At 47.5% G+C, this 11,484-nt stretch overlaps 1 protein-coding gene across 1 annotated transcript in view; it reads right to left on the bottom strand.

The window, feature by feature from the left end:
* Window positions 1–11,484, bottom strand: part of abch1 (ATP-binding cassette, sub-family H, member 1) — a 101,516-nt gene that overhangs the window by 57,667 nt on the left and 32,365 nt on the right. Inside the window, exons 9-12 of the mRNA XM_055638835.1 lie at window positions 10,146–10,242; window positions 6,073–6,241; window positions 691–791; window positions 151–221 (exon numbers count right to left, since the gene is read on the bottom strand). Coding sequence (XP_055494810.1) covers window positions 151–221; window positions 691–791; window positions 6,073–6,241; window positions 10,146–10,242 — 438 coding nt within the window. The remainder of the gene's footprint in view (window positions 1–150; window positions 222–690; window positions 792–6,072; window positions 6,242–10,145; window positions 10,243–11,484) is intronic.

Here is an 11,484-nt window from a genome sequence, read left to right as displayed (position 1 = left end):
CTCCTACACCTATGGAATTGAAACTACCCTGAACTATGTTCCCCTTTGGATGCTAGGAACGCAAGGGAAATAAGAAATGTTTTTATATTGCTGGTTGTATGAACATTCATCTTTGCCACTGGTCCCAGGAAATAATTTAAACGCACTTACTAGTCATATCTAGCCAGAGATGGATCGAACCTCCATCAACCGCACTGTCCTCAATCTTCTTCTGTGTTGCCCTGAGAGGAAACCACATATTAACACACATGGTGCCCTTGAGAGAGACCTGTGATTGATTTGGTCGCAGTAGTTGCTCACAGGGTGAGTCTAGCTGCACTGAGACACATCTTGATGTATGTACATACCTTCACAACCTGTCTTTTAGTTTAGTTTAGTTTAGTTTAGAGATACAGGATGGAAACAGACTCATCGGCCCACCAAGACCGTGCCGACCAGCGATCCCCGCACACTAACACTACCCTACACACACACTAGGAACAATTTACACTTACACCAAGCCAATTAACCTACACACCTGTATGCTTTGGACTGTGGGAGGAAACCGGAGCACCCGGGGAAAACCCACGCCGGTCACGGGGAGAACGTACAAACTCCGTACAGACAGCACCCGTTGTCAGGATGGAACCCGGGTCTCTGACGCTGTGAGGCAGCAACTCTACCGCTGTCAGTTGCTGTGTCGTCATTTACCTTAAGAGAATATCTTGTGTGTAGTTTGCTCCAAAGCCAATCACTCCCCAGTATGTCCCATCTTTTACACCCTGAATGGCATCGGACTGGTTTAAGTGAACCTGCAAGATACAGTTAGCAATGAGTAATGCACAAGAAACCGCAGGTGAACAAATTAAGTTGTGATTCAAGATCCAAAGTGTACTTGGATTTTAAAAGAACAATTAACCTATTTTTGTTTTCATATCAAATGTAATTGCTGGAAGTGTAACAGCTTTCTCAGCCGTTCACAAATTACTCAGTAATTCACAAAGAAGACAGTGCATTGGTCACCTCACTGCGAGCGCTAGGAATGGATATGGCAGGCTGTGGCATCTCCTGGCCTGGCCAGTGATCTCAGACACTTGTTTACTCTTACACTATGTCCAAATGCCTGGAGTTTCCAGGCACAAGTCAGACAGAACTGGGAGACACAAAATGCTGGAGTGACTCAGCGAGACAGGCAGCAGCGCTAGAGAGAAGGAATGGGTGACGTTTCGGGTCGAGACCCTTCTTCAGACAGAACTGGACAGTTCTGTGTTTTAGAAAGGCATCTCAGTAATGCTGTTGAAAATTCAAGTGTTTCCTCCACATGATGCATCTCTTCAAACTAGCAGCCTTCTTCTCAGGAGGACACAGAGTGCTGGAGTAACTGAGTGGGTCAGGCAGCATCTGTGGAGAACATGGATAGGTGACGTTTCACAGAGTGCTGGAGTAACTCAGCGGGTCAGGCAGCATCTGTGGAGAACATGGATAGGTGACGTTTCACAGAGTGCTGGAGTAACTCAGCGGGTCAGGCAGCATCTCTGGAGAGAAGGAATGGGTGACGTTTCGGGTCGAGACACTTCTTCAGACTGATGTCAGGGGAGTGGACAGTACAGAGATAAAATGTAGTCAATGACAGTAAGACTGGTAGGAAATCTGGGAAGGGGAAGGGGTGGAGAGAGGGAAAGCAAGAGTTACTTGAAGTTAGAGAAGTCAATGTTCATACCGTTGGGGTGTAAGCTACCCAAGGGAAATATGAGGCGCTGTTCCTCCAATTTGACAGAAAGGTCAGTGTGGGAATGAGGGGGAGAGTTAAAGTGCTGAGCAACAAGATCAGGTGGGTTTAGGCGGACTGAGCGCAGGTATTCAGTGAAACAATCGCCGAGCCTGCGCTTGGTCTCTCGCTGATGTACAGGAGCCCATACCTGGAACAGCGGATACAGTAGATGAGGTTGGAGGAGGTGCAAGTGAACCTCTGCCTCACCTGGAAAGAATGTTTGGGTCCTTGGACGGAGTCGAGTGGGGAGGTAAAGGGACAGGTGTTGCATCTCCTGCTGTTGCAGGGGAAGGTACCTGGGAACAATAGACAATAGGTGCAGGAGGAGGCCATTCAGCCCTATGAGCCAGCACCGCCATTCAATGTGATCATGGCTGATCATCCACAATCAGTACCCCGTTCCTGCCTTCTCCCCATATCCCCTGACTCCGCTATTTATAAGAGCCCTATCCAGCTCTCTCTTGAAAGCATCCAGAGAACCCGCCTCCACCACCCTCTGAGGCAGAGAATTCCACAGACTCACCACTCTCTGTGTGAAAAAGCGTTTCCTCGTCTCTGTTCTAAATGGCTTACTCCTTATTCTTAAACTGTGGCCCCTGGTTCTGGACTCCCCTAACATCGGGAACATGTTTCCTGCCTCTAGCGTGTCCAAACCCAAATCTTATATGTTTCAATAAGATGCCCTCTCATCCTTCTAAAATCCAGAGTGTACAAGCCCAGCCGCTCCATTCTCTCAGCATATGACAGTCCAGCCATCCCGGGAATTAACCTTGTAAACCTACGCTGCACTCCATCAATAGCAAGAATGTCCTTCCTCACATTAGGAGACCAAAACTGCACACAATACTCCAGGTGTGGTCTCACTAGGACTCTGTACAACTGCAGGACCTCTTTGCTCCTATATTCGATTCCTCTTGTTATAAAGGGGAGGGGGTGGTTTGGGTGGGAGGGGACGAGTTGACCAGGGAGTTGCAGACGGAACAGTCTCTGCGGAAAATGGAAAGGGGTGGAGATGGGAAGATGTGGCCAGTAGTGGGATCCCGTTAGAGGTGGCGAAAATGTCGGAGGATTATGTTTTTTATCTGAATGGGGTCAGATTAGGAAAAGGGGAGGTGCAACGAGTGTCCTTGTACATCAGTCACTGAAAGTAAGCATGCAAGTACAGCAGGCAGTGAAGAAAGCAAATGGCATGTTGGCCGTCATTGCGAGAGGATTTGAGTTTAGGAGCAAGGAGGTCCTACTGCAGTTGTACAGGGCCCTGGTGAGACCACAACTGGAGTATTGTGTGCAGTTTTGGTCTCCTAGTTTGAGGAAGGACATTCTTGCTATTGAGGGAGTGCAGCGTAGGTTCACCAGGTTAATTCCCGGGATGGCGGGACTGTCATATGATGAAAGAATGGATCGACTGGGCTTATATTCACTGGAATTTAGGATGAGAAGGGATCTTATAGAAACATATAACATTCTTAAGGAATTGGACAGGCTCGATGCTGGAAAAATGTTCCCCATGTTGGGGCAGTCCAGAACCAGGGGTCTCGCCAGGTGTGGTCTCACCAGGGCCCTGTACAACTGCAGTAGGACCTCCTTGCTCCTATACTCAAATCCTCTCACTATGAATGCTGCCTGACCTGCTGAGTTACTCCAGCACTCTGTGTCCTTTTGTATAAACCAGCACTTGCAGTTCCTTGTATCTACAGGCTTTTGGACAAGCTTTTCCCTTTGAGAATAGGGAAGATTCAAACAAGAGGACATGACTTCAGCATTAAGGGACAGAAGTTTAGGGGTAACATGAGGGGGAACTTCTTTACTCAGAGAGTGGTAGCGGTGTGGAATGAGCTTCCAGTGGAAGTGGTGGAGGCAGGTTCATTGGTATCATTTAAAAATAAATTGGTTAGGCATATGGATGAGAAGGGAATGGAGGGTTATGGTATGAGTGCAGGCAGGTGGGACTAAGGGAAAAAAGTTGTTCGGCACGGACTTGTAGGGCCGAGATGGCCTGTTTCCGTGCTGTAATTGTTATATGGTTATATGGTTATACAGGTTGACTCTGCCTTCCTCTCTCTCTGCAGATGCTGCCTGGCTTCCTGTTTCTCTGGCACCTGCCTTTCTTCACCGTTCAGCTGTGACTGTGCACTCCTCCTCTCATTGCAATGTGGTAGGTCCCTGGTAGCCTCTCACTGTGTTAGCGTGCAACCCCAACGCTGCATTACTGAGCTGGGAGATTGCCGCAGGTCTACACTGACGAGGAAGGTTTCATCCTCAACCAACTTCACCGTTCCCTGGTGAGATGATGTCTCCGTTCCTGATCAACAGCTCACTCACTAAACACGGCGCCTGGAACATTTCCTCTCTTCCGTTCTCAAACACCCGCTGCTGCAAGTGCTTCCTTCACCAGCCAGGCATCAGTTGCTAGGAGACCCATCGTCTCGGAGATTGTGAAATGAAATGGGCTCAACGTTTCTCTCAACATCTGTATTGTATAAACCAAGAGGCTGACACCAGCTGCAGGTGCTGAGACTGGTGCATGGCTCTGTCCTTGTGATTGAGGCAGTGCAGCATAGGTTCACCAGATTGATCCCTGGGATGGCGGGACTGTCATATGAGGAAAGATTGAAAAGACTAGGCTTGTATTCACTGGAGTTTAGAAGGATGAGGGGAGATCTTATAGAAACATATAAAATTGTAAAAGGACTGGACAAGCTAGATGCAGGAAAAATGTTCCCAAATGTTGGGCGAGTCCAGAACCAGGGGCCACAGTCTTAGTATAAAGGGGAGGTCATTTAAGACTGAGGTGAGAAAAAACTTTTTCACCCAGAGAGTTGTGAATTTATGGAATTCGCTGCCACAGAGGGCAGTGGAGGCCAAGCCACTGGATGGATTTAAGAGAGAGTTAGATAGAGCTCTAGGGGCTAGTGGAATCAAGGGATATGGGGAGAAGGCAGGCACGGGTTATTGATAGGGGACGATCAGCCATGATCACAATGAATGGCGGTGCTGGCTCGAAGGGCCGAATGGCCTCCTCCTGCACCTATTGTCTATGTTTCTATGTAACCTACAAACCTGCACGTGTTTGGAGCATGGGAGGAAAAGGAAGATCTCGGAGAAAACCCACGCAGGTCACGGGGAGAAAGTCCAAACTGCGTAGTCGGGATGGAATGCAGGTGTCTGGCGCTGTAAGGCGGTAGCTCTACCGCTGCACCACCGTGCCGCCCATTCCCACAAGAGGTATCTAGAGTCTACCGTGGGATATTCCTCACTGCTAATCTCGCAAAAGATGAAGTGATGTCCTCACATTTCACACTGTGGTTCATTTAACAAAGGCATCTCCACAGACATTTAAACACACATCCACAGAAGCATCAGCACAAGATGGACACTGAAAAACCAGGAGGACCTTCCTTACTAGAGACCAAGCCATCGCTGCAGGGAATGACTCAGGCAAATAGTGCAAGTACATTTAGACAATAGACAATAGACAATAGGGGCAGTAAGGCCATTCGGCCCTTCGAGCCAGCACAGCCATTCAATGTGATCATGACTGATCATCCCCAATCAGTACCCCGTTCCTGCCTTCTCCCCATATCCCCTGACTCCACTATCTTTAAGAGCCCTATCTAGCTCTCTCTTGAAAGCATCCAGAGAACCCGCCTCCACCGCCCTCTGAGGCAGAGAATTCCACAGACTCACAACTGTTATTTGTTTTTAAATCTCTGAATGGGCTCGCCCCGCCTTACCTCTCTGAGCTGCTCCACCCATACACTCCTGCCCGGTCCCTCAGGTCAGCTGGTCAGCTGCTCCTGGAGGTACCGAGGTCTAGTCGGAGGCTCAGAGGGGATAGAGCCTTCTCTGTTGCTGCTCCGGCACTCTGGAACACCCTGCCATTGCACACCAGACAGGCCCCCTCACTGTCCATCTTCAAATCCAGTGTTAAAACGCATTTGTACTCCCTGGTTTTTGACCATGCCTGAGGCTTTGCTTCTGTTTGTGGTGTTTTTGATGTTTCTTTATTTTACATGTCTTTTCCTACTATTTCTTTTGATTGTTATTTTTGGTGTGTATTAACTTTTTTGTCAATGATTAGTGATGTACAGCACTTTGTTGCAGCTATGTTTGTTTTTAAAGTGCTCTATAAATAAAATTATTATTATTATTATTATTAACTCTCTGTGAGAAAAAGTGTTTCCTCGTCTCCGTTCTAAATGGCTTGCTCCTGCACCTATTGTCTATTGTCTAAATGTACTTACACTACTTAGAAGGAAGTGAGATCTGTGCCCTAGAAGGAGAAAGAGCAAGGCAGAGTGGGAAGAGGCTGAATCAGTAACCTGGATAATGGTGTTGTTATCAAGGCGCCACAGGAGCCTGTGACTGAAGGCAGGCTGTCCTGTGTCATTGTTCACCACAGCCACGGGCAGGTCGCGAGGATTGCCCCCGATACACAGACAGATCAGTGAGATCTGAATGACGGGCAGCACGAACTGGAATCCGAGAGACCTGTGAGACAGAGAAGGTGATGCTCAGGTCACGGTCTGCACTTCCGCCTCCCGGAAAATTCTGAAGATAGACACAAAAAAGCTGGAGTAACCCAGCGGGACAGGTGGCATCTCTGGAGAGAAGGAATGGGTGATGTTTCGGGTCGAGACCCGTCTTTAGACTGGAGAAACGTTACCCATTCCTTCTCTCCAGAACTTAGTTCAAGTTCAAGTTCAAGTGAGTTTATTGTTATATGTCCCTGATAGGACAATGAAATTCTTGCTTTGCTTCAGCACAACAGAACATAGTAGGCATTTACTACAAAACAGATCAGTGTGCCCATACCTATATTACTAAAACTCTGATCTTGACTTCTTTTGGCCCACTGTGCTGCGATTTCCGAGAGAACGCCGCCTCCTACGGCCGTCATTTTTGGCCACCTCGCTCAGAGACCCCCTCCGCATTCCTAGACTGGAGGATTTTTCCCATCGTTGACAAATCAGAGAGATATTAATGTTTATTTTTAATTCACCATTCTCTCTGCTGCCCCTGCTGGAGGGAGGGTGAAGGACTATAAAACCAGGAAGTGGTGTGCCTCACTCAGTCTCTGCAAGATGGATGAAGCCAAAGGGTCACGTCTCTCTGAGCTCTGAATAACACTGAACACATGTCTACTCAACTGTGAGCCCTTAATGTGGTTTGAAAATGAAAATATGGTTTGTTTGAAGTAAAAAGGCACTGCCTGCAAATGGTTGTTTGGGTGCTTTGGCTTGAAGTTGAAAGGCACTTACTGCAAATGGTGGATTGGGTGCTTTGGCTTGAAGTTGAAAGGCACTACTTACTGCAAATGGTGGCGGGTGCTTTGGCTTGAAGTTGAAAGGCACTACTTACTGCAAATGGTGGCGGGTGCTTTGGCTTGAAGTTAAAAGGCACTACTTACTGAAATGGTGGCGGGTGCTTTGGCTTGAAGTTAAAAGGCACTACTGCAAATGCACTTACTTCCTGTTTGCACTGCATATTGAATTTAGATAAAACGCTACCACTTGCGGCTGTGATTTTTGGCCATTTTACTCAGTCCCCCTCTGCTCAGCAGGTGCAGAGAATTCTTCCCATCAATGAAAAATAAAAGTGTTATTAGTGTTTAAAAAATGTTGAGAATGTCTCTCCTGTCAATCACGCCATGAAGGCCACACTTTTTCCGGTGAGAGGGGGAGGGGTTATAAAACCAGGAAGTGTGGGTGTGGCTCAGTCTCTGCATGATGGGGGAGGGAGAGGTCACGACTGTCTGAGCTGTGAATCAACTGAACACACTGAGTGTCTACTGAACTGTGAGTTTGGTGTTTTGTGTGGTTTTATGGTGGTTTCACCCTGCATGAAATGGTATGAAACTGCATTTGAATTTGGTGGTCTTGCACCCTGCTTGAAGTGGAATGAATCTGCACTTGAATTTGGCGGCCTTGCATTTGAATTTGGTGGTCTTGCACCCTGCTTGAAATGGTAGGACAATGGATTTGAATTTGGTGGCCTTGCACCCTGCTTGAAAAGGAATTTCAAGGAATAGTCATGAGTCAACTGCCAGCCCACCAGCCGTGAGTGAGCTGCCAGCAGATCAGGCTTGAGGGACTGAGATAACACCCCAAGAACCCATACCAGCGCTCCAGAAAGCCCCCCCCACTGGCCACCAATATTGGAATTGGTGGAGAGGTGGAATATTGCGTCGGGGGACCAGCCCTTCCGTGTGAACATGGGACCCAACGGGTCCCACTTAGTCTAGTAATCTTATATAAATATAAACACATTAATAAATAAACTGATAAAGTGCAAATAACAGATAAAGGGTTATTAATAATCAGAGTTTTGTCCGAGCCAGGTTTAATAGCCTGATGGCTGTGGGGAAGTAGCTATTCCTGAGCCTGTTCGTTGCAGTCTTCAGGCTCCTGTACCTTCTACCTGATGGTAGCAGGGAGATGAGTGTGTGGCCAGGATGGTGTGGGCCTTTGATGATAGTGCCAGCCTTTTTGAGGCAGCGACTGCGATAAATCCCCTCGATGGAAGGGAGGTCAGAGCCGATGATGGACTGGGAAGTGTTTACTACTTTTTGTAGTCTTTTCCTCTCCAGGGCGCTTTACAAGTATGTTGCCAGGACTCGATGGCCTGAGCTGTAGTGAGAGGTTAGGCAGACTAGGACTTTATTCTTTGGAGCACAGGAAGATGAGGGGTGATCTTATAGAGGTGTACCAGATCATGAGAGGAAGAGATTGAGTAAATGGTCTTTTACTAGAGTTGGGGAATGAAGAAACAAAGTTTAAGGTGAGAGGGGAAAGATGTCATTGTAACCTAGGGGCAACGTTAGAGGGTGGTGGGTTTATGGAACGAGCTGCCGGAGGAGGTAGTTGAGGCTGGGACTATCCCAACGTTTAGTTAGACAGGTACTTGGATAGGACAGGTTTAGAGGAATACATGGGTCAAAGGCAGACGGGTGGGACTAGTGTAGATGGGGCATGTTGGTCGACATGGGCAAGTTGGGCTGAAGGGGCTGTTTCCACACTGTATGAGTCTATGAGTGACAGTACAACATTACCTTCCAGCTGCTTGTTGGGATTCACACAATTACATCCAAAATAGTCAGTCACACATTCAGCAGTTATAGGAGTAGAATTAGGCCATTCGGCCCATCGAGTCCACTCCACCACTCAATCATGGCTGATCTCTGCCGACAAATCCCATTTTCCTGCCTTCTCCCCATAACCCTTGAAACCCGTTCTAATCAAGAATTTGCCTATATCTGCCTCAAAAATATCCATTGACTTGGCCTCCACAGCCCTCTGTGGCAATGAGTTCCACAGTTTCACCACCCTCTGACTAAAGAAGTTCCTCCTCACCTCCTTTCTAAAAGAGCACTCTTTAATTCTGAGGCTGTGACCTCTGGTCCTAGACTCTCCCACTTGTGGAAACATCCTCTCCACATCCACTCTATCCAAGCCTTTCACTATTCTGTACATTTCAATGAGGTCCCCCCCCCCTCATTCTTCTAAACTCCAGCGAGTACAGGCCCGGTGCTGTCAAATGCTCATCATAGGTTAATCCCCTCATACCTGGAATCATTCTTGTAAACCTCCTCTGGACCCTCTCCAGAGCCAACACATCCTTCCTCAGATATGGGGCCCAAAATTGCTCACAATATTCCAAATGTGGCCTGACCAGCGCCTTATAGAGCCTCAGCATTACATCCCTGTTTTTGTATTTCAGTCCTCGATATAAATGCTGGCATTGAATTTGCCTTCCTTACTACCAATTTGACTTGCAAATTTACTTTTTGGGAATCCTGCACCAGCACTCCCAAGTCCCTTTGTATCCTCCGATTTGGATTCTCTCCATTTAGAAAATAATCTACGCCTTTATTCTTATTACCAAATTGCTCGACTCTGCACATTGCTACTGAATTTCATCTGCATGGTCATACAAAAGGAAAGAGGCCCTTCAGCCCAACTCGTCCATGCTGGCCAAGATGCTCCATGTAAGTGAATCCCATTTGGCCGCGTTTGGCCCATGTATTGTATTGTATTGTATATCTTTATTGTCATTTCCTGAGTATTCACATACCCAGAGGAAACAAAAAACGTTGCTCAACCAGTGTCCATTAAAAATAAATAGAAATAAAAATACATATATCATGAACAAATTTAACACTCTACTAAACATTCCCTCTAACCCTTCCTGTCCATGTATCTGTCTACGTGTCTGTTAAACATGGATACACTGTATGAGTCCCCCTCATTGAATGAGCCACCAGTGTGTGGGGTGTCTGCAATGATCTTTGTGACGTTGGAACTTTAAGTGTAGACAGACATTCTGGTGTGTGTCTGAACCGCGTTTATTAATGGCGAGCCGGATAAATCACCCGGTTGCAACCCTCGTCACGTACCCAGGCATCCTTCTGATCCTAGTGAAGGTTTTAATCACCAAAGCCGCAATGTTTCTCCATTTAGGGATCTGGCTTCTCATCCACAACTTCCAGTCCACTGCAGGTGAAAAGATAAAAACAGATCCGGCTCCAGGCTTCATGCACGGCCAATGTGAGTTGACACACATTCCATTCTGGGCTATGTACTACATTCATAGAGTCATACAGCATGGAAACAGACCCTTCGGCCTCACTGTCCATGCTGGTTATTGCAATGGCTCTCAGTTGCCACTAGGGCTTGTAAAATGCTTGTAAATTGTATCGGGGGTTTGTATCGAGGGGTTGTATCGAGGGATTGTATCTGGGGATTGTATCGGGGGATTGTATCGAGGGATTGTATCGAGGGATTGTATCGGGGGGTTGTATCGAGGGGTTGTATCGAGGGATTGTATCGGGGGATTGTATCGGGGGGTTGTATCGAGGGATTGTATCGAGGGATTGTATCTGGGGATTGTATCGAGGGATTGTATCTGGGGATTGTATCGAGGGAGGGTCTGTATCGAGGGATTGTATCGAGGGATTGTATCGAGGGATTGTATCGAGGGATTGTATCTCGAGGGATTGTATCTGGGGTTTGTATCGAGGGTCTGTATCGAGGGGATCGAGGGGATTGTATCGAGGGATTGTATCGAGGGATTGTATCGAGGGATTGTATCGAGGGATTGTATCGAGGGATTGTATCGGGGGATTGTATCGAGGGATTGTATCGAGGGATTGTATCGAGGGATTGTATCGGGGGGTTGTATCGAGGGTCTGTATCGAGGGTCTGTATCGAGGGTTTGTATCGGGGGATTGTATCGAGGGTCTGTATCGAGGGGTTGTATCGAGGGTATCGAGGGGTTGTATCGAGGGTCTGTATCGAGGGATTGTATCGAGGGTCTGTATCGAGGGTTTGTATCGGGGGATTGTATCGAGGGTCTGTATCGAGGGATTGTATCGGGGGATTGTATCGAGGGATTGTATCGGGGGATTGTATCGAGGGATTGTATCGAGGGATTGTATCGAGGGTCTGTATCGAGGGATTGTATCGGGGGTCTGTATCGAGGGATTGTATCGAGGGTCTGTATCGAGGGGTTGTATCGGGGGATTGTATCGAGGGTCTGTATCGAGGGATTGTATCGAGGGACTGTATCGAGGGATTGTATCGAGGGTTTGTATCGAGGGGTTGTATCGAGGGTTTGTATCGAGGGGGTTGTATCGAGGGGTTGTATCGGGGGATTGTATCGAGGGTCTGTATCGAGGGATTGTATCGAGGGGTTGTATCGAGGGATTGTATCGAGGGATTGTATCGAGGGATTGT

The sequence above is a fragment of the Leucoraja erinacea genome, chromosome 8 (genome assembly GCF_028641065.1).
Source record: "Leucoraja erinacea ecotype New England chromosome 8, Leri_hhj_1, whole genome shotgun sequence".
NCBI lineage: Eukaryota > Metazoa > Chordata > Chondrichthyes > Rajiformes > Rajidae > Leucoraja > Leucoraja erinaceus.
The sequence above is the reverse complement of the archived record's forward strand: the minus strand, read 5'-3'. Positions and strand labels throughout refer to the sequence as shown.